We start from the raw sequence: 26,429 nt of genomic DNA, 5'->3' as shown, positions 1-26,429 counted from the left end.
ATCAACAGTCTATCAACAACCAATAGATGAATTATATCTTTAGAATGTCTTTCTTTTTGCTTTTTCTGATTGATGAACTTGCTTTTTTGATGTCTGAATTTGATCTAATCTGATGAGGAGGACATACAGTACGTTGAGAGTTGATCCAGGTCTTTAAGCAGCGAGCAGCGCTGTAGATTAGTTGGGGGGCAGCACTGCACTATTTAATCCAATGTTACAAAGTTGAGATTAGACCTTGAAGAAGCCCATCTGATCTCTGCTGATTGGGACACTGTGTCAAGAATCACGCTGGGATCACAACAACAGCCCAAGCAGCTTTGTTAATAAGCCTTGTTTGGGGATTTTCCATGAACGGATTCCTTATAGATAACCACTCCCACGGTTAAAAAAATGTGACAACTATGAGAGCTGTGAAATTTGGAGAAGATTTATCTAAAATACACATTTTGCTCCAAAACGTGTAAAAATCTAGTTTGAATCCAGGAATAAGGCAGTGAATTATTGGAAAGAATGACTGAAAAGCACATTTATGCTTTAGTTTTGAACCTGGAACACTGTGACATTTTTGGTTTGTTATGTAAATTAATTTTGATGTTGTTTCAGTTTTTCTTTATTGGTTGCTTATCTGCTTTTCTGTCTTCATTATGGTCATATTAGAGGTATTGAGACTGATATCCCCTTGACTTAGGACACTCAGTAGATCTGTAATATAAGCCTTAAGTGTCACCCCGGGGAAGTCTTTGGTGATGACATTTAAAATCTTTTATCAGTTTTTTGTGCCCAAATACTATGATCCTATAGTATGCCAACAAGCAATGCAAAAAAGGTGTATTGTACCTTTTATTTGCACCGAAAGAAAGTACTGTTTGATATATGAAATTGTGATTATGGGTTATAGTCCAAACTACTTTCTGACATTTAGAAATAATCACTCTGTTTGTCATGACAGCTAAGAAAAGCTGTCCTGTTTGTCCTCAGCCTGTCTCCTGTGGTCAGTTAGCGGGACGTCTTGCAGGTTCAGTGGCTCTTTGCCCCGTTGCTAACGTGGATTATCTCAACAAGGCTGATAAACTGTCACTGTGGATAATACGCAAATTTGAGATTAAGACAGACAAGGGGCTCTCCAGCCGGCTCTGTAAATCTCTGTCTTGAATCAGTGTGCTGGCCGGTAACATTTCCTCTACAGTACTTGTCTATTTGTGACTGATTTCTCCCCTGGCTAACTGATTTAACCCTTTGTCACCTGTGGAGGCTGTTGGTAAAAGCAGCTTTTGGTGCACTGCTGCCTGACTCTCTTCTGGCTTTTGACTGCTGTGCAGGTTCCTGATTTACTTCCTCTCTGAGTTCATTGGTAGATTCACACATCTACGACTCTGAATCACATCCCTGGCACCACGTACCACTGTAAATATTTGTAAAAGTCAGTTTTCAATTACGCCTCGGAAAAGAGACAGGCCAAAAGTGTCTCCTGAGATAAAAGCAGAGACGAGGCAGGTGAATGACAGTCATCAGACCTCATTAGCTCCAGTTGAGGGCTCTCTGTATGACAGATGAATTGGCTGCTTTAATGAGGACATGAGGAAAGAGTAACTGGGAATTATTATCATTATCATCAACAATGTTTAATAATGGGCTTTTTTTTAAAGAGGTTGACTGTGTGTGTGTGTGTGTTCAACAGGATGTTTAACTGGGTGGTGAAAGTGGTCCCCCAACCCCCTGAAGTTCCCGGGACAGAAGAAGATGGCCAGGCCCCTGCTGCTGTACGACATCACACACACACACACACACACACACACACACACACACACACACACACACACACACACACACACAAAACTAATTTGTTACCACTCATATTGATGCTAACACTTGCACACTTGTGTTACTTACTTAATGTACTACTTCTCTGTGTCTCTCTGACCTTACAGGACCTCTCCAAAAACAAAGGAGGTGAGGATTATTACTTGTGTCATGGTATTCAGTTTGCACCTGTAAACATGTGTACACATAGATTTGTTCATAGTGAGTTGTCTACTCACTGTGTTATTTCTTGTTTTTAACTTTAACACTCTCACAGCGAAGAATCCTGCACTGAAAAACACAGAGGAGGGTTCAGACGACAGGTAAACCTCCACCAGCAGCGGTTTGACCTGTATATGAATGTGTGTGTAGATGTATTGAGATCTTATGTTCTTTCATTACCCCTACAGCCAGGGCCAGGCTGGAGTAATAGGTTGGCTGTCTAATGGGTTCGTCAATGCCCTGCCACAGCCCTCTGGCACCCCTGGACTCAGAAGATCCAACTCTGAGGCCAACGTGAGTGTATTGATGTCCACAAATAATACAATAAGTACAAAAGAACTCTACAACTAGACACCCCAAATAAATAGAAATATTTGAGGATATATCAGGCTGATATTTGGCTTACGTTAAGTGTCAGGTACATGTCTGTGGCTGCATCCTGTCATCACACTGCACATTAATTCAAATATTTTGATGTCTTGATGAAATCAGGAAAAACACTATGACATCTCAGACAATCATGATAGCATTTAAATTTTTAAATCATTTTTTATAATATGTATATTTTTTATTTTTTAAATTGAGTGGAGGTAGTGGGATTTATAGCAGATAGAAGTAAACATAAATCAAACATTACATAATCAAAAGTCTTTCCAAGCAAAGATAAATGAATAAAATGTAGAAAAAGTAATGATAACAGACAATACACATTTTTTTTAAAGATTTCTGGATGATATTAATTTTGCACATGAATAGGAATACAAATGCTTCACATAACATAATGATAACAAATAAACTTTCTGTCCTATTAATTCTCAAAATGTCTTTTCACTTATTCTGATAACTATTCACAGTAACTGGATACTACAGTGTCATACGTTGGGTGATAGCATTTTGACAAAACTGTAGTGTGAAGCACACAGACTGGTCTAATGTGGAATGAAGCAACATTTATTTAAGTGACACAGATGATTGGATTTTTATTCACAAAAATCAGGAAGGGAGGGAAGGAAACCAGGTTCATTTGTGGGGGAGTAACACATACTGCCTTGTTGAATAATAGATTTTGTTGACAGTTTTCCCCATCATGAAAGAGTACTAGTAGTAATGGGTCATCATACATTAAGGAGCAGCTGGTAGATGAGTTCTCATTTATCAAACAATAATAGTATTATTGTAATTGTGAACAAGAGGGATAAGGACATACAGTATTAAGAGGAAGAGAGATTTGCCAGAGTAACAATCTATTCTGTCCTGTAGATGAAGCATTTTTTGCCTCTAAATTTTTCTCATCTGTTTCTTTTTTCTCTCTCTTTTCCATCCACCAGCCCGGAGAGGATGGAGAAAGGTAGAGTATGACTAGATAAATGAACATTTCACACAAAATATGCCATATCAAGAAGTAAATAAATAAAAGGTTGTTTCTCCCCAAGGTCTGGCGTGATAGGCTGGGTCGCTCAGAATCTGACCAAGGTGCTGCCTCAGCCTGATGACAAGTACAGAGAGACTAACGACGAAAATGAGGAACACACTGAGGTGAGACACAAGTTTGTAAACCAGACAACAACATCAACTACCACACAATACAACCTTAAACTCACTTGCCATCAAATTATTTGTCAGAAAATCAGAGCAAATGGATAAATATGACCAAGTGACTCAGTCAAGCAACACAAAATCTACGTCTCTGAACTGTGTGACACTTGACTCAAGCAACTTAATACTGACCCACGGGCTTATAAGACTAATCATGTGAAAGGATTTATCTACAGAGGGTTTATCCAGGTTAAACAGATCAATACATGATACACATGTACTGTAACAATGTCAGATGATTAATATCAAAGCATTTTGTTGATGTGTGGTTATAGTAAAATATACAAAATGGGACCTATACTGTATGCAGACACCAGCCTGTCACCACCTCTGTAGGGCCCTCATGTACCTGATGGCTGGAGAGTTGAAGATGTACATTTTCTTAATAATTTCCTATTAAAAACGATTAACCATAAAGAATAAAACACAAAACTGAACACAATCTGTTGTCTGTTGGTTTGACTTTAAATGCATTTTTCTCTGCTGTTGTAGATTTATGATGTAGCAGCAATGCCAGGTAAGTTTCATCTTCATGTTTCTATGTTTTTCCTATTTACAAAGGCTGATGATTGAATAGATGATTCATTCAATTGATTTGAAAGTTTGAATGTATAAAACAGAGGAAATGTGCAAGTGTATATGTGTGAATATCATATCTTTTGTGAGGAAGTAAGTTATGTTATATTAGAATACATTTAGATAAATTCCTTATTGATTGAGCTGTCTAATTGGTGTGTCTGTCGTTCAGATTATGATCCCCTCCCTCACATCCCGGTGGTGGAGATGGTGTCAGAGGACGAGGTGTCAGAGGTAGAGACTCCGACCCCTCAGTTCCCTCCCAAGTGAGTACCTCTTACTACACATTCACAGTTAATCAAGCTGAACTTTACACCAACATATACCTAACAGCAGTTGACACATGATAGGTCCCTTTGCCCAAAGTGTCTATACAGACATATGATCTGCTGGACGCCCATCCTGATGGGGTACACACCTTGCTGCACTATCTGAAACAAAGACATACACACACCAGTGCAGGTTGTTAAATGAACCATTAACTTGTAACCTGACCTTTCTCTTTGTCTGCTGCAGTGTGGTGAACTGGATAAAGCAAATAATCCCTCAACCAGTTATACTGCCCCCTGGTGCCGTACCAATGGAACAACAGACCAAGTCCTCCCGCTCCTCTCTGGACAAAAGTACTCACACACCACACAAAGTCTCCATTGCACCAGGGACAGATTTTGATTTTGTTTGAGGGATACATGTTTAAATAGTGTTTCGTCTGTTTCTCTTCCCTGCAGTACTGTCTCCGCCACCTGAATCTCTCAGTGGAATCTCACTGGATACTGATAGTAAAGCCTCAGGGTATGTTTGGATCTCTCACTGTCCTTTTTAATGACAGAGAGTAACTCTTTCTTGCTACAGGATAAAATGACACTTATATGATCTCCATGGCTGTAGGTAGCCCAGAACAGGCCTTTTTCACAGGAGACATTTTGACTTGTCATGGCAGGAAAAGCACAGGTGGAACTAATAATATTAACAATGACTCAATTTCATTAAAATGTCCCAGAGAGCAACACCAGTGAGCCGTCATGCACGATATCAGGACCGTGAACTGGCAAGGTAAATGGAATACAGTCAGGATTAATGCTATTAGTTACACCTGTGAATTTTCTTCTATGACATCTGCTCTGCATAAGGTCTATTGTTTGAGGCCTTTCAGGAGTGTCATGTACAGCAGGCTGCTGCTGGCCATGTACTGACCCTGCATGAGTTATCTCTGCTTTGTCTCCATGATACAGTATCTCTTCAATTTTCAACATATTAAAGCACAGTGTAACTAAAAATATTGGCTCCCTCATGGTCAAAGGCTAAAACATGCCTCAACATAATATTGCCCAGATGAGAATTAACTTGACAGAGGCGGATCCTGTCCTGTATGTCAGAAACCTGAGGCTCAACTTGGCCAGCAGAAACAAACAGAGCTTCAGACATGAGTGTAATAACTGGCTTCATTTGTCATCCATCCATCTGTCATCTTACTACAGTACATGGACAATGTAAATGACTGATTTCACCGATGTGTGATTTATATCATGCCTCGAAAGTGTGTAACAACTTAAGAGCGTACAGTTAATTAGTTTGACTCTCCACAGTGTGGTTGGCTGGTTCGTGTCAGGATTGGGCTTGAAAATACCTCAGCCCGCCATTCAACCCAGAAATGATGACGTAAGTTTTTCCCTTTCTTCCCTTTTAACCTGTGCTTTATCTTTCATCATCTAATTTTTCTATATTCATATTTGTAGCAATTCAACATATAAAAGTGCCATTTCTTTTTTATTTATACTCTCAGGGTACAGCTGAAGTTCTACAAAAAGGTGAGTTGAGGTTTTATTCACTTACGTATACTTTCCTTTAGTTATAGAAAACCCTCTGCTCACCATTTTCTTACCAATACCGGTGTCCTTGAATGCCACAGTTCACAGTTCAATCAAGTGGATCTGCAGTATATCACATATTCTAAGTCACTAGAGAATAATGTCCTCACCTAGCAGAAAACATCTCTTTAACAACATGGGGTGTTGCAAGTTGAGCACTAATGCTGAAGAAAAAAAAACATTTTACCTTTTGCACAGATGTCTTTTTGTCCCTCTCCTTTGGCCCTCACAAAAAAACATTGTATATGTGTTTTCTGTTGAAGCACCCTCTTGTTTTTGCCCCCCTAGTTTTTGAAGAGGTGTTTTGGTCGGACGGTCGGAGCCTAACTCAGTACCTCTTCTCCTTCTGTTTCAGGGGGGAAGGCGCTGCGAGCCCCTTAAACAGCAGGAGGAGACGACTGGGGGACGCTCTGATTCTCACAGACAGACAGACAGACAGACAGATACCAATTGACATATTGTACTGTTGACAGAGATACAGGTGCTGTACAATGAGGACCTCAGTACAGACATTAGGCAGCTGTCAAATACTACAAGAATATAGAGATATATTCAACTCACCTTACTGTATTCAATACAGTTTCATATGAATGTATTACATCTTTGTATATGTGCACAGTTTGAGATACTTTAAAACATGTGTACTGTATTATATTTAGCATAATTAGACGTGTTTTGTCTTCAGAACTATGGATCTTTGTGATTTTGCACATTTTCTGTTTGACACAGAAACATTTAGTGTTTGCCATTCATTTGAAATCGCTTTAGATTTCATGCACAAAGGATTGCAGACAGGACATGTTTCTGTGTCTTTATTATGTTTGAACCAATGGCAATGTATGCTATGCATTCATGTTGCCATTTTCATATCTGGAAAAAGAGCAATAGGAGATAAAGTCATAAATTAACATACAAACATGGTTCTGTCCTTTTCCACTTAACTGACAGAAGTCTGGAAACAATAATTAAATGGCAGCTATGCATATTTAATATTGTGGATAGTATAAATTATATCTATATTTATACTTGACAATTAAAGAAAAGTGTCATAATAGTTTATTTTTCATGTGTAAATCTACTAATTATTGTGCTCAAAGCAAGTTCAGTGTGAGTCTTGACCATGTTACCATACATGTAAGCTTTTCCAAAGGTTTTATTGAGGTTGCACAACACAAACATAACAAGTACTGCATGCAGTGTAAGGTCTGCTTTGATCCACTTGATCTATGTCTACGGCCTTGAACTGTGAAATGTGGCATGCTGTTGTTGTTTCAGCGGGTTTGACTTGATTTGAGAGAACCATATTTTGACTGTCATGCAGAGAAGGTAGTAAAACATATCAATAAGGTAACATGCTGTGATGCAAGGATACTGAAGGAATAATAAAGATTCAGTGTGTGAAATGATTCATGTGGTGGTTTTGTCTGACAGCATCTCTCCACAGCACCTTCCTCACCAGCTCACAGTGAATTAAACACAGATAGCTGTAGTCTACATTTTGCTTGTCACACAAACATCTCTCACAATCTTTCAAGTAACATTGCCTCAAAAATCCCCTTCCACTTCCTGGAGGTAGAATCATTAAGATCTTTTACATAGGTAAACGTAGCAAAACCAGCATAATCTAAAAGTTCTCATTTACAAGTAAAATTCTTGCATTCAAAATTTCATTCAAGTAAAAGTATCAAAAGTAAAACCAGTCAATCAGAACTGTGAGTGATTTATTATACATTAAATTATTATTACAATGCATGAATTTGTAAGAAGCATTACACTGTTGTAGCTGATCAAAGAGGACCTAATTTTAACTTCTGCATACACTGTTTGATAGTTTAATATATAACAATGCATCATATTTTATAACATGGGCAAATGTTTTATATGTAAAATATTAATTGGCATCTAATTATAACTGTCAAATAAATATAGTGGAGCAAAAAAGCGTTTCTCTCTGAAATGCAGATGTATAAAGTAGCAGAAAATTAAAATAAAGTACAAGTACCTCAGAACTGCACTTACTGTAAGTAGGCTACATCACTAGCCTACTTACACCACCACCATGTTTGATCATGCCACCATAGTTGAATTAAATCCACATAGGCCCATGTCAACCTGACCTCTTACAAAAAATGACCCTTGTCACCCTCTCGTAGCTTCATCCAAACTCAAACCTGACATGGTACTAGAAGACGTGGAGTCAGACAACGAGGGGCAGCAGAAATGTGACTATCAGTCCGAAGCACCATCCACGTCTTGGGCTCCACCGTCACCTGCAGCACACCAGCAACAGGAAGTGACACAGCAGACACAGACCAATTCACTGCAAGTAGCATCCATGCAGTCTCAAGAACCAGTAACATTAGAGAGCACGACAAAAATATCTCAGGAAGATGCTGAGACCCAGACGGGCCGCTGGACGCCGTTTATTGAAAGCATCAAGAGGGAGGCTGAAGACGTGGCTTTGGCCACCATGGAGGAACGGTAATGGTGCTTGAGATTCTCAGACCTGCAGCCTTAACGATTTTTTATCAAATAATAATCAAATTAATCACAGGTTAATTAAGAGTTAAGTGAAAATTAATTAAGAGTTTACTGAATGGATATGAATAAATAAGTCTATAGTAGTACTGACTCTGATCAATAGCTTCTCCAGTTGCCATGGAGCCAAACTGAGCTTGATGCTTTCCAGTTCAAAATGCTTAAATGGGATTTTTAAATCCTCTGTCCTTATATTTAAGATATGCAAAAGATCTGACATCTCTTGTCATCATCAATTACATCCATGCAAGTTCTCTTAAAGAATAAAGAGAATAAACGTCAGTGTTTGTACAACCTGTTGCTTGTTGTTTCAGCCTCTCTGCAAAGGATTTTCTTCCTATATGTCCTCATAGTTTCCATCTAGTAGGTTCAGGTCGAAAAATACTGAAGCTTCCCTTCAAGTGGCTGAAGCAATTGCCAGATATGTAATACACACATTGACAAGGCTCAACCAAACTGGTTTAGAGCATCTGAAGTTTCAGAAATCAGAAAAATTATATCATATGCATCATATCATATCAGTGCACCCTGCATCTCTCCAGCCTGCTGCAGGAGCGTCTGGAGATGGCACGTATGGCTGAGGAGGTGGCCAGGCAGACAGCTGAGATGGCCATTAGACAGATGGCCATTGAGGGACAGTCCCTCAAACTCTCACTGGGGAGTCAAGAACTGCTGGAGGAGCCTGAAGAAGAGTAAGATGTTGTGCTTGAGAGCTGTGTGACAGAGACTTAGAGGGAGCAAGTGTACATGTGTGGCAATGTGTTGGCAATGGGAGCATCCTTGTGAAGTGTGTGACTCTGTGTGTTCACTATGAGCAGGCTGCCGGTGTCACAAGAGGAGAGCGAGGTGGAGTTCAGCAAAGTCACAGGGTAAGAACACAAATATGGAGGCTTCTCAGTTCTTAACTTCCTTTAAATCTGTTGTAGGACCCTCAACCCACTTACCTAGAATCATAACAAATCATCCTCTCCCTTAAGACCAGCTGTAGATGCACTTGTGCTGTGTCTATTAGATAAGAGTGTTTATAGCATTGATTTTTATAAAGCCCTTACATACCTGCAGTCCACACATACACACACACACACGCATGCACACAGGTGTTTTCACTCATGCTGTCTGACCTCTCCTCTGGACTGTGTGGGAAGGTGCACTCTGGGCCCTTCTGTGAGGACAAGACAAATTACTCTGTTATCGTTTTGTGACATTTGTGGCACAGCTCCAACTAGGCCCAGTTTGCACCTCTGATGTAATACCATACATTCCAGTCACAGAGCTGAGCATCTGTTTCACTACAAAAGAAATAAACAGCAATCTTTGAAAAACACACAAGGTCATTGAACAAAACTTACTGCTGCTCTGAAAATATTTCCAGAATCCTAAAAGTCTCCTCTGCAGGATGAAAAAATGTTGTTTGCTGCAAACTGTTTACTGATAAAAAAAGACTTTTAAACCATTTGCAAAGTTTGCAAACACTGTACACAATTGTATTACTTTTTTTATTATCAGTCACATTTGTCTATATTAATACTACTAGTTTCTATTATTCTATATTTTCATACAAAATGTTATCACTAATATTTTTTTTGTCATTACCAGCAACCAGGATAGGAAATACAGTCACAATTTGTGACATGGATTTGACATGGAAAAAAAATGCAGTAGCCAGAATATTTTTCAGAGTCTCAGAGAAGAGTCTTTGAATTTTCTGGAAATATTCAGATCAGCACAACTTTTGTCTTCAGGAGCTTCAGGGAAATAAATGTTTAGCCCTGTGAGCCCTGTCAAATGCAAAGGTAATACACGAGGGGCACATCCTGGGACTAAGCTCCACCCAGCCTTAATCTGATCAACCAGGGTTATTGAATTGTGTGTGTGTGTGTGTGTGTGTGTGTGTGTGTGTGTGTGTGTGTGTGTGTGTGTGTGTGTGTGTGTGTGTGTGTGTGTGTGTGTGTGTGTGTGTGGTCACCGTCTCCAGCAGCGAGAACTCATGTTGTTCCAGTTCCCAGCTCCTTCATTTGGCTGTCAGGTCTTGCTCTAAATCCCGTGGGCTCTCATTATGTGATCTCTGCGCGCAGCATCACACTACCGTGCCATAGCAACCACAGCTTCCCTTGGCAACAGCCCCCCCTATCCACCCCCACCCCCCTCTCAACGGTTCCCCTGGTAACCGCGCGCACCTGCTGCTGCTGCTGCTGTCTCACATCTGAAGACACAGGAAAAATGATGATGGATGGAGACGCCATGGGATATTTTCCCAGTTGTTTTTCTAAAATTTCAAAGATCTCCTGATCTGGTTTGGATCTGGATCTGGACCCCGCAGTCGAGTTCGTCTCATTTGTCTCGATGCTCATGGACGTTTTCTGAACCAATACGCATGCGAACATTGACAGAGAAAGTGAGTATCGTGTGAAATCGTCGTGGTTAGGTAATGGACTAATACATACATATTCTATGAAATGAATAAGTTTGACCTATTACTTACTTACTTTATTACTGTCCTTATGTAAACAGATAGTTTGATAAACTTGCCTGTTAACAGGTGGTTACCAAGTCACTCATTTTATGTTAACAACAGAGAGAAATACTTAAAGTCAGCCTCCACTCAAAAATATGTTTTTCTCCTTGTTTTTTAGCTGGATGTTTGAGCTTCATTGTACAGACTGACGTATATGCGTATATTCATCTACTGAAAGTGGAAAGTTTCTCTGTGCTCATTGAAAATCTGATTTTAAAGGGTGGGCCTATGAGCAGGATTTGCGACATCAAAACTAGTTTTGAAGCCAATGCTGGTCCAATATTCAACTTACACAAGTGTGATGTGGAAACTTCAGTCTTTGAGTCTCCAGTGCATAAACACTGCGAATGGACTTTACAGTGAAGTAGGAGACATCTTGTGTCCAGCAGTTCAACTTTTGAAATTAAATAAATTTGCATATTCATAATGAGGGAGAAGGAGTAAATGTCATTTTAAGGATTTTTAAGGAGGTAATTGAACTTTTTTTGTGTATCAGATATAAATTATTGAACTGGCTAAAATTGGGCAAAGGTAATGATGCCACATTTTCCAGCATCAAGTGAAAAAGTGTGACAGTTTCATGTGGTTTGTTTTTTGTAGTTCAGTGAGATATTTTTGTAGCTTATTCACTTAGGAATATGTGAGGAGAGAGCCTTTTAAACTACCCAGACACACATTTCATATCATAGAAATAACCATAAATTCAGTCTAGAAAACGTCAATGTTTCCACATTTCCACATAGAGTAAACCACTGTAATATGTTGTACTTTAATGTCCTTCAGATTTAAGCTTAACCTGTACAAACAGAGCCAAATCATCATTTATAATATGTGCAAACATGATTTGATGAACCTACATAGACACTAATGTAATATGACTGACCAGCTCAAAAAGGTGTTAGCAGATGACATCATCAGGTCAAGTTTTGAAACTGCTTTGATTTCCTGTTTAGGAAAATGACCGACTGTGCTTGTAGATATTGACTTTACTCACTAAAATTGCTGGAAGAGTACAATGTAAAGTCTGTTTTAGCATAGGTATTTCCTAGATATACCAGAATATCCATTCTAATTGTAGTACCCTTTTAATTATACTAAATACAACCCACAGTCAACCAATGGATCAAGTTGTGTGCCACCTGAACAGTGTGTTAAATGTGCCCCCCCTTTACACTGCCAGCCAGCTTGATACATGACTTATTCAATTATTTTAACCCTTGTCTTGTCCTGCAGAAAAGAGGAGAGCGTTTCTGAGGAGGAACAGAAGGAAGAGACTGAGGAACCCACCGTTAGCGAACCAGGTAGAGAGCAATTTATCCAGACAGAATCCAGACAACCACCACTATACATACTGCAGTCCCTTTAGCTTATTCACCATAATATATTCTTGTAACATCTGTGACATCAACACCCTTCTAAAATAATTTATACAAATGCTTAAATCTCATTAAATCTAAAATAAAAATATCTAGAGCCACAGGAGGAAGCAGAGCCACGGCAGACATCCCCTTCTCCACCTCCAAGTCCTGAACCAGTGAAGACCTCTGAGCCGGATCCAGAGTCGGAGCCAGAGTCGGAGCCGGAGCCGGAGCCAGAGCCAGAGCCAGAGTCAGAGTCGGAGCCGGAGCCAGAGGAGGTGGACCCCGAACAACAACCAGAGACCCAGGAAGCCAAATCCGAAGCTGAGCCTGTAACTCAGCAGCCACAGAAAGCAAAGGAAGACAGTCAAGGCGCCAACAGTGACAAGACTGGTGAAAAAGTAATGTACACAGGAATTAACATGTACAAAGATTAATGTTTCACCTTATGTAATACATGTGACCTGACCTGGTTAATTTAACCTCCTGCATTGCCTGACCTTATTCATAAATATAAATGCTGTAATATCTCTTTATAATTAATTTTCTCAGAGCTTCTCTCTGTCTTTCACCAGTCCACATATGTTACATCTGTCCCCTATCTGGTGCTCATCATCACCACCCTGCCATTCATTCATTTGCTTTGTGTGTTGTGTAGGAGGAGGAAGCTACTGGGGAGGACTGTGGTGGTACGTATTATTCACTTACAGGACCAGTCAAAAGTTTAGACACGCCTTCCCATACACTTGAATGAGAAAGTGTGTCCACACTTTTGACTGTATTTTGCCTCTTTTTTCAATAAGATCTTTCTTATTTCAGATTCTACGTATGACTGTGGTTTGAGCTGTTGTACTAGTTAATTAGCCATTTCATTGCTTCATGCCTGACTGACTGGTTGTCTTGTATTGAACTCACAAAGTGCTTAATTTACTGTTGTTTTACATGCTTGTTTACATACAGACAACCACCCTTATGTTCACTTTCATTACTATACCTCTATGTCTGTTGCAGTACCTGTCTGACAGATTGTTACTGTACATGTCGCCTGGTGACTGTATGATGGTTATCTATCCTCTCGTCTAGAAGCAGTTTGGCATTATTATTCTGACAGACTACATTGCTGTTTGACTATCTATTGTACCCATATCCCACCTTGCTTATATTCTGCCTGACTGTATATCACCTGTCTGTATGCCACCTGTCTCCTCTGTAGCTCCAGTCAGCTGTGATGCATTTAAGAGCTGCCTGATGCGCATTCCTCACACCTCCGAGTGCCTCGGAAACATCAACGCGTTCTTCAAAGAGAACGGCATCTCCCCTCCCAAATTACCCTCCATGCCTAAGCTACCCACCCAGCTCTCTGACGTTACCAAGCACATACCCTCCCTACCACCTGAACTACGCCAAGAGCTCTCTAATATCAGACTCACGCAGGTTCCCCGAAATATTGCCCAGACTCTGACTGAGCTTTTGCCCAGAGGCTCTGACGGTTCAGTCAGCCCGAGCCTGTCCAGCCTCTCTCAGAGCTTTTCAAACATCCCGCAGAAGCTCTCCCAGTTTCCCAGCCGAACGCAGCAGTACTTCCTCAACGTCCAGAACCGCCTCAACAGCCTTATGCCTCAAGATGCCTAAGAAACAACAACAACAGCAAAAACAGAAGCAAGACAAGAATCAGCAAGACTTAGAACTCAACCAGCTTGTCCGACACTCCCCTCTCCCTCCTCCTCACCATCCTCAGCTCCGGTCCCGCTCCCCGTCTCCATCCTCCCCCAATGGTAGCACCCTCGAGTTACCCAATGTGCCGTCCTACCCTCGCCTACCACCAATTGTCAGCCCCCCATCTAAGCAGCTCAACTCCCCATCCCGCCAGCTTTCGGGTCTCTCTAATCCGGCGTTCTTCATTGAAGATGACTCAGACATTTCAGCAATAAGACCTGCAGGTGATTTTGCAGCAGTGGAAAGTTAATTGTCCTCCATCATTTAATAGAGTCGTTGTACATACCTGAACTCAGTCGTAATGTAGAAACAGTTGTCTCATGATATGTGGAATTAGAATAAACTAGCTCTAAAATTATATGAACAGATGATTGACACTAAACTTTATGTAAAAATAATAGATGAAGAAATTTGCAAGGAGTAAATAATTAAGTGAGTTCAGATGCCATTGCAAATGTGCTGACCGTGTGTTCAGAGTATGAACACGCTGATGATGGCTGTTTTGTGTTGTGGTAGTGGATTTTTGTATGTTTTTGTGTTACCTCATTCTTTTGTGTCTCAGATAAACTAGTTAGTTTGTTCAGTTGAGATTTGAAGCTATGCAGGTAAGAAATGGTAATAGTTATGGATAAAAAAGGAATACATGCACATTCTCAAATTGTACTACAGAGCCTCTGAAGCCCCAATAAATAATAAAATATCTATTAAATCAACCAGGAGCCTTTTTAACAAAAGACATTTTTTAAAATACTGACTCTTTTAAAATATTGACATTAGAGTTTATAACAAACCATCCATGATGCTCAAGAGGAAGCAGCATACAGACTGTTGACACATTTTGTCAGATTAGCAAGACTGAATGGCTTGCCAGATGAGTAAACCAGTCCTCTCAGCTATAAGGTCACTCTTATACATGGCCTAATTCTTGCATTAACCCAATGTAGGTCCTGGTAATTCCCCTGTTGCGCTGTCCTGCCCTGCCTCTGCTTGTGTTTGTGACCTGCTTTGCCCCTTGCAGAACATTAAAGGTGCAATAAATCTCATTCAGCCTCACTGGATGTCAGAAAACAACTATTTGCTATGTAAGGATATAGTGGAGTAATGGCGACCTGAGCAGTGAATGAAGTCACACTCCCTCTGTGTGTGTTTTTATCTGAGCTTCTGTGTACTTTGTTTTGGTCCCTCCGTGTCCTCCACGTCTGTTTCCAAGATGGCGGCCACATCACAAACTTTCTCAAATTACAGCTAAACAGTACACTGAAATATGTTTCTGAAAACATTTGAGGCGAAAAATGGGCAATGCACAGAGTCTTGATCTGTATTTGATCAGCACTGCCTAGTTTGACAGTTTGGCAGATCTGACTTTCGTGAGTTGTCGGCTTTCTTTTTTTTTCCCAACTCTGAGTAAACAACACACGTTTGTTTTGGTCTGAGATGTTGGTGCTATAGTGTGACATCTAGTGGCTGAATGTCGTATATTGCAACTTTAAGCATGAGTGTGTTGTGATGTCTCATCATTTCAAGTTTACTTATAGTTACCTTGGTTATATTTGTCCCAATTTCATATTATTTGTGATGCTCTTCAAGAAATATTTTGTGCCTGCCAACCTCTACAGAGAGCTCAAGCCTCAGCCTCCGTCCAGCCGTCAATGTAGAGGATGTCGACTCAGACAATGAGAGAGCAGGGGAAGGAGGAGCAGAAGGAGGAGGAGGAGGAGGAGGAGGGGAGGAGGAACAAAGTACAATCCCCCAAATCCTTACCCCCCAGGACCCCAAACTAACAACCCTCACTGTCCCTGTGACCCCTACAGGAGGTCGTCAGAGGTGAGTAATAGCAGCACAGGCCCCAAATTACATACAGTCATTTACAGAATACGAAACACTTTACTTGTTAAATATGTAAACACACAACACTGCGTGAATTTGTATGCTGTCAAATGCATCTCTGTTGGTACATCATAAACAGGCTAATATATAGCACATTCAAATCATTTTGACAGGTTTTGGACTGTAGACGTGATGCAGACCCACAGTTTATCTGGGAGTGCCCTAAAATATGTTTAATCTTTTTTCTCTCCCCTCATGCTTTGTATCTACAGTAAAGGAGACAAAGAGTAAGGACACTGCATGGATTGTCTGAGTTGTAGTTGTCTCTGTTGTGCTGCGGTGTGCTTTTCATTTTCTTTCAACAGTGATTATCCCTTTTCTCCGGTGAAACTATGATAGGTATATGCGACATGTGCATAGCTTATATGCATTCATGGTAAAACATTTCATAACACAGAAATTGAAAGTAGAATAACTGGGATATAATTTGTCAAGGTACTAGCTCCTCTGTTGCAAGTAAAGCATTTTGATCCAAAATTAAATATTTATAGCTGACAAAGTCTAATTGCAATTACAAAACATTTGCTCATAAAATGTTAAGAATTTCAGTGACAGAATGTTATTAATTAATCAGCATTTATCATTATAATTTTTTGAATGAAACACCTTTTCCCTCTGTTTGGTGCTGTTTGAAATGGCCTCTACTACATCTTGCTGCTGTACACTCTCTCCAGGGTTGATGGAGGCATCATGGTCGTCTATTGCAGTGTCCTGCAGAAACCACCATGTGTATACAGTAAAAGAGAGATTTTTTCTTTTCAATGAAGTCCCAAGGTTATGAAATCTTTTATGCACATAAAGGAAAATAAGCCAGTATGACACACACAAACCAGCACATGGGGTTTTTGCAGGATGCACACAGTTTGTTATTTGGATCATTTGGAAAGACGTTGAGTGTTTCTTGTCTTGTGTTGTTTTGTTGTAATGTGTCCTGTGATTGTAATTGTGCACTAAAATGTGAGGGTTCTGTTCACTGTGGCATGATCCTTTGGTGCTTGTGGCTTCTGTATGGATGTTGGCATTATGAAAGTCAATAAACAGATGCATGATTCTCTCTCTCTCTTGGATTAACATTATGCTTTTCCTGACACACACACACACACACACACACACACACACACACACACACACACACACACACACAACCCCTCCCCTCCTCCCCCTCTCCCTGTCCCTCTCCCTTAAACACACACACAAACACACACTTCTAACCCTGGTCTGAACATCCATGACAGTAGTGGAAGGAATCGTAGGACTATCTGGACAAAGATGTAAGATATCCAACCCTTACTAAATATTATGTCATCTAGTGTTCATCTGTCTCTTCATCCACACATTGTGCCATGGGTTGATATTCCAACCATCACCTGTATGGCTAGTCTTCACTCACTCACTAACCACTCATTAACCAGATCACATAGGATTTTAGTTTGAGCATCTGTGTCCGGCCATCCTAGACATCTCATTGAAACAGGCATTATAGTTTCATTTGCAAAAACAAAAAAAACCCCAAAACAAAACAAAAAAAACCCCAATAATCTAACTAATGCAGAATATCTCAAACCAATCTTGAACCAGTGATGTGTCTACTTAACTTAAACAGTAGGAGGCTGCAGTCTCAAAGTGAGGATGATGATGATGAAGCAAGCATCCCTGTCAGAGCCTGGCCCAGCCAGTCTAGCCTCCACAACACAGATGACGTGTGAGTACTGCACACACCCATACACACACCAAATGATGGATGTTCACAATGATAAAAAATACATGATTTAATATTATTTCTGCCTTTATTTCCAAGTTTGAGAGAACGTCCAGCATCTTCAGCCAGTCAGACCAGCACAGTGGTCAATGAGCGTCTGCAGGAGCTGGTCAGGATGTTTAAAGAGAGAACAGAGAAGGCCAAGGAGAAACTCATAGACCCTGACAGCTCTGATGAAGACAGCGTCATCCACTGTGAGTGAGAGACCCTCTCTATCTCCCACACACTGTCACTGAGATGACTTCTCAAAATGAATGACAAGTGACACAAGACAAAAATATACAAGCAGATTATGCTGTTGGGATAGTAGCAGCTGTTATAGTACATTTTATTTCCAGGTTAAAAGAGTCAGCCTTGTCCAGCCGGGAAAACGCACACTCCTTAAAGTCATACCCACTCCTCGGACTGTCCTATATTTACACAAAAAGCTTAATGAGTAACCTGAAACTGCCCACTAACAGTCACACACAGGTGAGTTGAAGCAGTAGTAGCTTCCCTCAGTTTCCACCCCTCCTTTATCCCCAAAGTTGTACAACCAGCATCCCTCATTTATCCCTTCAGTGTGTGCTGTGATCCCACAAAAACAACTCAGCATCATTTAGATGGAGATAATCTTGAGTTAAAAATCTTTTGACAAGCCTGTTTGCAGCTAAGTATCCTTCATAATATGGTAGCTTTAGTTGTAGAGAAGATATATAATGTGTGCATTTAACTCTACTTAGACATAAGCACAGAACAGATTATACAGTGGAAAAAGAGAAGTATAGTGTGCACAAAGTTGGACAAAGTTCGTTGAAGTTTGTTTTAATGAATAACAGAGGTTGTAAAATTTAGTGTGTGCACTACTTCTCTTTTTCCACATGTATTAGTCTTGCCTACATTCAGTCTGCCATAACTGTCAGTCAGTAAGTAGTCAGCTACTGTAGTGTAGAAAGCACTTGTAGTTCTCTATTTGCATTTCCTATCAGAGAATCATACTTTTTATCAGAAGGGTTTGGTTTATACCCTACTAATGAAAAGTAAGGCTGTGCTGAGGTTCTCAGCACATTCCTTGTACAAGTAACATTTTTTTTGGTAGAAATCAACCAGGATTGCTGTTTTTGACTACTATAAAGGAACGCCTGCAAATTAAATTATTTGTGGCTCAAACAAGCCCTTAAAACGAGCATCAAACAGCACTACATCAATCACTGCAAGCACAAACTACATCATTCATCTATAAGACTAATCTACCAAGACTCGCACCTTTGTGCTTTTTATAACTGTGAACCTTGCATCCTATCTTTCATCAGCTCCTCCTCAGGCACCTGCTCCTGGAGCTCAGCCAATGGATGGGCAAGAGAAGGAGGCACAGGCAGGTCCATCAGGAAGAGCAGGAGGATTAGACGGAGGGGAAGAGAGTGAGGCAGAGGAGAAGTCTAGCCGCTGCTGCAAGGTGAAAGTTCCTCGGTGGATAAGAGCCTGTATGCACTACCGCTTCCCTGCCAGCATCGACCCTTTCACCAGTGAGAACCCAGCCGATTACGCCGCCGCTGCCACCTACAGCACTGTACTGTACAGTAGAATCTTCTTTACTCAAGCTGTTTGGAAATGAATCAAGTTTGAGAGAACAAAAACAAAGCAATACAATTGGATGCAAAGACACAGTTATGTTTAAAAGGAGGAAAAATAAAGATCATCCAGAAACATCCAGAGTGATGGTTTAGTGATGTGAGGTTTGAGTAAAGGTGAATCTACTGTACTATCTTGTTACTATCACAAACACCTATCTCCTAATCGCCTGTCATTTACCCTTTTCTCTTCCCTTACTTTCACATTCATAAGGACTTTGTGAGCCAGTCCATTTTCTGTCGTTACCATGCTTCCTCCTGTAGCACAGAACCAAGCTTCAAATCATGCAAATTATGCTTGAGAGATTTGTCAGGCTTCTCTCCCAAACAATCTGTATTTGACAGTGTATGATGGTAGTAGGCGCTTGCTTAGTGACTACTGCTCATTTGCTACTTTTGACATTAACTGACAACACTAGTGTGTAGAGTTAACAAGTTAACACTGAATGATTCCAGTCGCTCTTGACTTTCACTTTGCACTCCTGTCAAATCTCACTTCTTCTCCCTTCATCCTCTACACCTGTCTCTCTTTCCCCAGACCTAATGTATGTGCTGTGGATGTTTTTGGTCTCTTTGGCGTGGAACTGGAACGCATGGTTCATCCCAGTACGCTGGGCCTTCCCCTACCAGACTCCTGACAATATTTATTACTGGCTGCTGACTGACTACCTGTGTGACCTTATTTACATCCTGGACCTGACCATCTTCCAGCCGCGCCTGCAGTTTGTCCGCGGGGGGGACATAGTGGTGAGTGGGACATTGGAAGCTGTTACTGTAACTGAGCACCATCGAAAGATAGAAATCTGGAATTACAGAAAAGTCTCAGTCTCACAGTCGCTGCTTGTAATACTGAACTCAGTTTCATCCCTACAACAGTTTCACAACACACTGAGGAAAAGAAATCTCTGTGTTAATCAACAGTCAATGTTGATTTTTACTATATATTAAGCCTATGATTTGCCCTTATGTAAAATGACTTGAGAGCTGGAAAATAGTGAGCTGAAATATGAAAAAAATATTAAATTAAGAACAAAGGAATCAACATATAAGGATTGTTGTTCATATCCGCACTTGTTTTGTTCTCATTGCAGTGTGACAAAAAAGAGATGAGAAAGAATTACATGAAAACCAAACGCTTCAAAGTGAGTAATCAGAGTTGATTGAAAGTCTGTTTTATAAGATATTTTGCTTTTCTGTGCTTCAGCAAATCAAATCAATCAAACAACAAGCAATCCATCACTCAGAGTGAGGTTTTACCTTCCTATGTTTCAGTTTGATGTAGCCAGTCTTGTTCCCCTGGAGTTCTTCTATTTCAAAACTGGCATCAACCCTATGCTCCGCTTACCCAGGCTGCTGAAGGTGAGGCTCTCTCATAACATTTTAAACCATTTAAAACCTGTTAAGAAAACCAACAACTATCATAGTAGGGATACCTGGACTTTTTCAGAAATATTGGGGGTTAAATTTACTGAGCCACACACAACCACATGATACTGACAATATTAAATACAATATCAGTAAGTGTAGTAAAATTTTATTTCCAAAGCTCTGTATCCATTTAGGCCATTTAGGTATCATTTTTTAAAAAAATGTTGGATATCCTTATGTAAACCCAAACTCTACAAATATCGCTGTGTTCTCTATCAATTCCTCTCCAGATCAACTCCTTCTTCGAGTTCAACGAGCGTCTAGAGGCCATCTTGACCAAAGCCTACATCTACAGGTCAGCCAAAAACTGATGGTATCTTACTGTGTTGGCTACTGTCTGTCCTGCTCTTACTCCTCATTACACACTGGTACAATCCTGGCAGAACCCTTTAACCCCTATCTTCTGTAAACAGCATCAAGAGACAGAGAATGCCACACGGTTGAACAAATACCTGGTTTTAAGTGATCACTTTATTCAGATGTATTGCTCTGTCACTCTCTGTCACTCAGGGTGATCCGTACCACCACCTACCTGCTTTACTGTCTCCACTGTAATGCCTGTCTCTACTACTGGGGCTCTGCCTTCATAGGACTGGGGTCCACCAAGTGGGTGTACAATGGCAAGGGCAACAGGTTGGTGGGATAAACACATACACACACACACATACAATTGTTTTGACCTAAACATCCTGCTCTGTGATATTTAACTGTGATATGAATTTATTTAGTATAACCTTTCATGGGTCATACAAACCATCTTCTGTACATCTTCTTTGCTCATTTCTTTTTGCATCTTTTGACTTTATTTACCTTCTTTTTCTGTCTTCATCCAATGCCTGCCATCCTCCTCTCTGCCCAGTTACATCCGTTGTTACTACTTTGCGGTGAAGACCCTGATCACCATTGGGGGTCTACCAGATCCCACCACCCTGTTTGAGATAGTCTTCCAACTCATCAACTACTTTGTTGGAGTCTTTGCCTTCTCTATCATGATTGGGCAGGTGGGTGTAGAAATATAATGGAGACTTTACCTTATACGTTGGAATTAATTCACCATTCAAGAGTCTAGTGTCTTCAAGCAGCAAGGACACTAATATTTCATAGATCTTCTGTCTTTTGATTGGCTAAATTTGCTCATTTGTCTCTTAGATGCGAGATGTTGTAGGGGCAGCCACAGCAGGTCAGACTTACTACCGCACCTGTGTGGACAACACTATTAAATATATGTCCTCATATCACATCCCCAAAGATGTCCAGAACCGTGTCAAAACGTGGTACAACTACACTTGGCAATCACAAGGCATGCTGGGTAAGAGGAGCATAATGTGTGTTGTTTATATATATTGTATATACTATGCATCTGAGCTTTTAGTTATAGTTAAATTCTTACCTTCTGCCATCCAGATGAGCAGGAGCTGCTGACTCAGTTACCAGATAAGATGCGTCTAGACATTGCTATAGACGTCAATTACTCCATCGTCAGCAAAGTCCCTCTTTTCCAGGTAGGGATCCTTTAATAAAAACATGAAAAGAATAACACAGTATATGTAATATAGTCTTCTAAAACGTATAATCTCATCTGAATGCAGTACCCAGTTGTGGTATACAGCTAGTGTACTTATGGAGATTAACCAGACATCAACAGAAACCATAGTTTTAGGAACACTTTTCTCTTTTTTTTGTCCCTCCTCTTGACAGGGTTGTGACAGACAGATGATCTTTGACATGCTAAAAAGCCTACGCTCTGTTGTCTACCTGCCAGGAGACTATGTCTGCAAAAAGGTACATACTGTATCCACACTCGTCTGTGTTTTGTTTGTAAAAGAGAACTGCATAGAGAAACTTGTGTGTGTTGTGGTGTTTGCTCAGGGTGAGGTTGGTCGGGAGATGTATATCATAAAGGCGGGGGAGGTGCAGGTGGTTGGAGGACCGGATGGAAAGACGGTTTTCGTCACTCTCAGAGCAGGTTCAGTCTTTGGAGAGATCAGGTAAAGATGTTTTAAAAATGCTTAAAAACTAAATTACATATTTTTCACAATTGAATAGAATTTCTTAACCCAGAGACACACTTAAAAAAGCTACACAAAAATCTGTGTAATTTTCAAACTTCAAAGTTTCTTGTGCTTTTGCATGAAATTACAAAAAATCTGATCTCATTTCTCCCCCTGAAATTGAAATTTTAACCATTTTCAACCAAAGGATCCATCTCCTTTCTCTGATTGGCAGTTTGCTCTCAGTTGGCGGCGGTAACAGACGCACAGCGAATGTGATTGCTCATGGCTTTGCCAATCTCTTCATCCTGGACAAGAAAGACCTGAATGAGATCCTAGTCCACTACCCTGAGTCCAAGAAACTGCTCCGCAAGAAGGCCAGGTTAAACAAACACACGACCACAATTACTCTAGTGATCATTTATTCTCTTTGCTCTGTATGCTATCTGTCCTGTTGGGCTGCCTCCGACCTAAGATTTTCCTAGTCGACTAGTAGTCGTTACTTCAAGCCATCAGTCAACTAGTCATCACACGTTTATGATATGCATTTCATTATTTAAATATATATTTTTTGGGGTATCAGAAAATGGTTTTAGTTCCAGGGCTGAGAAAAATGTTATGAGTGACATTAACACTGTTCTACATTACAGAGAAATACAAAACCGTAATGATGAGCCTCTAAAATAGCCCTTCTGGCATTAGTGCTCTATGACTTGGAGAACAGCTGTGTCTGCTTGGATGTGATCACTATAGCGTTTTTAATTCTCATAAAAGTGCTCTCACCCACAGAAAAATGCTCACCAAGGGAAAGAAACCTGAGCCCAAAGAAGAGGCTAAGGAACAACCCCTGTTTCAGGCGGCTCCTGTCAAGCAAGAGACCCCCAAACTGCTGAGAGCGGCCCTGGAGATGAAAGAGAGATCCTCTGGACTTAAAGGAGGTCTAGCTAAAGTCAAACAGAAGACCAACAAGTCCAGTATCTCATTGCAGGTAAACTTACACAAAACCTGAGAAAACAAAAGTGTGTGAGTGAAAACAAAGAGGGTTATACATCTCCTCTCCTCTCCTCTAGCCATCCATCTCCTCCCTCCCTCCTCCATCTCCTGCCTCCAGCTCCGCACCTGACAGAGAAGAGGACACGCCATCACCCATCTCAGCCAGCTCCACTATGTTTCGCTCCGCTTCCCGTTGCCGCAACAACAACAACAACTCTGCGATGCCTCACTCTGCATCACAATGCCACAGCGACACAGACGAAATGCTTGCCGTGGATCAAAGGGAGGAGGATGACAGTGAAGAGGAGGAGAAAGAGGGTGGGAAGAAGAAAGAAAAGAAGTTGTGATGATTCTTGAAATGTCAAGGCAAGGAGAGTGGGTGGAGAAAATAGGGAGTAAAGAAAGAGGGGTGAGGAAATAAACTTTGAGGACTTGTGTCTCTGCACTTGAATGTGGAAAAGAGGGAGATAAAAAGAGGAAGAAATGAGGCATAAAGAGAAAAAAATGGCAGTGTGAGGACTGGATGATAATTCCTAAGAGGGGAGGCAGATAAATTAGAGTAAACAATATGGAATAAAGAAACAGCAGAGGAATAAACCATGCTGAGTCTATCTGCTAAAAAAGAACAGAATGATGGAATAAAAGACAAAGGAGGTTTTGTAAATGAACATGTACAAAAATGTCCTATTGTTAGCCTGATCACCTAAATTTGTGTGGGACAGCTTACAGTAATTGCAAAATATCAAAGTAGTACTGTATTCCATTCTGACCCATGATGCATTTACCCATTTTTCACATTACAGCCTTAAAGATCACTATGGAAGGTATGCCATGCAGTTGCAATTTACCGATGAACTCTGAAAGCTGCAGGAAGTCATCTTTTGTGTCAAATATGATTTACATAACACACACTTTTGCAGGATGAGCCGTATCTTAAATTACAACTACTGCACCTTGTGGGCGTCCATGTTTTCTCCCTGGTTTTTCAAGCATGACTACAGTAAAGTATAGAGGTCATGATTTCATTATCCCACCGCTTTGCATTCTCCTTTTAACCTCAACGCATCTTTATTAATGTCATTATTAGCTCAACTAACATGGGAACAAGCCATTTCTCATCTGGTTACCTCTTCAGGATTTAAATTCACTTTGTTACTGTCTGCTTGAATCTGAACTCAGTATAGCTACTGTATGATGAGTGAATTCGGCATTGGATGGCATAGCTAAGCCATAACAGGTAACTCAGATAAGTAATTTCTACACAACTGAACTTCCTGTCTTTGTCTTGTCTATGTTTTTGCTGTTGTTGAATACTGAATGTTTACAGATTCTTTTGTAAACTTGAAAGTACAGTTTGCCTTACGTTTTTGTCATTTACTTTTGTGTTGTGTTGGTGTGTGTAGCTTGCACTGCTTCTACATGTTTGTCTAAAAAAATTGTATGGACCTAGTAAAGCTGTATTTAAGGTTATACAGTATATGAATATAAACAATATTGTCATCTATGTTGTCATCGTAAGGTGTGTTACAAATATATGTGTGGCAGGTCAATGTTAGGTCATCCAAGGTTACCTGATATAGATTTTTAGTCCATCTTTGACTGTCATAACTTGAAGCATAGCAAGCTTGAACATCATTTAGCCTCTTATTACCTCAACTCTGGGTTTTACATGATAATGCATATATCTCATCTCAAAGCAATCAATATATCACTAATCACTAAACATAAAAATATAGCCATCAATACGTCGACTACCATTGTTTTACACATTTTACAAGTACAGTAAATATATTTATATTCTTTTATGTTTGTTTTGCACAATAATGTAAATACATTTGTTTTTTTGGAATTTAGATTAATCCATTTTCATTTTCTCAGCAATGTAAAATCCCTGTACCGCTCTGCAGTGTCATGACATGTACATTCATTTTAGAAATGCTTAATGTTTAATTTGTGCTGTGATTGTGTTTAACTCAGTATTGATGTGAGAATTGTCTTTTATGTATAGATGATTTAATAATTAATACAGCCACAGAAGATGTGCTCTTTAACCAGCTAACCAAACTGCCAGACAATCTGTAGAAAGAAATGTCAATGTTGTTTCTCCTGTATGTGTGTGTGTGTGTGTGTGTGTGTGTGTGTGTGTGTGTGTGTGTGTGTGTGTGTGTGTGTGGAGTGAGTTGAGAGATGATTGTACATAATGGACTCTAAATAAATGTGTTTGTATAATAATGCCCTTAAACTCAGTTTTGTCACTGATGTAGCCCTGTCTTCTGTGCTTTTTGTTTAAATAAATGACTGTTTTCAGCCTGACTTTTATGTCTGACTAACGATCACTCTTTAGAGTCAGAAACCCTGAGAAAACTTGACAGATTACTTCAACTGCAGAAGAGTAAGACAGAAACCAGGACAGCACATAAACAGGATGCGTGGGTTTGCAGTTAGTGTGTGGCAAATCAGTTGTGATTATAGATACAATGTAGTACATCTAAGTGGTTAACCAGAAAACCACAGTGCAGTTTTCCTCTGTATATAGACTAGGCCAGTGGTTTTCAGTTGGAGTATTGGACAT

General features: G+C 40.2%; 1 protein-coding gene across 1 annotated transcript; it reads left to right on the top strand.

The window, feature by feature from the left end:
- The first annotated feature begins 1,679 nt into the window (after positions 1–1,679).
- Positions 1,680–26,103, top strand: LOC121897363 (cyclic nucleotide-gated cation channel beta-1-like). The gene is given in 38 exon segments (XM_042411784.1): positions 1,680–1,760; positions 1,929–1,950; positions 2,078–2,123; positions 2,211–2,316; positions 3,351–3,370; positions 3,456–3,558; positions 4,111–4,135; positions 4,367–4,460; positions 4,711–4,817; positions 4,896–4,986; positions 5,781–5,853; positions 5,978–6,002; positions 8,216–8,543; positions 9,143–9,292; positions 9,419–9,469; positions 12,349–12,416; positions 12,588–12,874; positions 13,132–13,162; positions 13,687–14,095; positions 14,097–14,413; positions 15,806–16,013; positions 16,289–16,303; positions 17,680–17,778; positions 17,875–18,029; positions 19,128–19,340; positions 19,984–20,192; positions 20,537–20,587; positions 20,718–20,804; positions 21,104–21,168; positions 21,384–21,506; positions 21,733–21,874; positions 22,023–22,182; positions 22,278–22,375; positions 22,572–22,655; positions 22,743–22,861; positions 23,100–23,246; positions 23,654–23,852; positions 23,935–26,103. Coding segments are annotated over 38 exon segments (4,878 nt in total). The 3' UTR covers positions 24,205–26,103.
- The last annotated feature ends 326 nt before the right edge of the window (positions 26,104–26,429 follow it).

Source organism: Thunnus maccoyii, chromosome 5 (genome assembly GCF_910596095.1).
Source record: "Thunnus maccoyii chromosome 5, fThuMac1.1, whole genome shotgun sequence".
NCBI classification, from domain to species: Eukaryota; Metazoa; Chordata; class Actinopteri; order Scombriformes; family Scombridae; genus Thunnus; species Thunnus maccoyii.
This window is presented reverse-complemented; position numbering and strand designations above follow the sequence as displayed.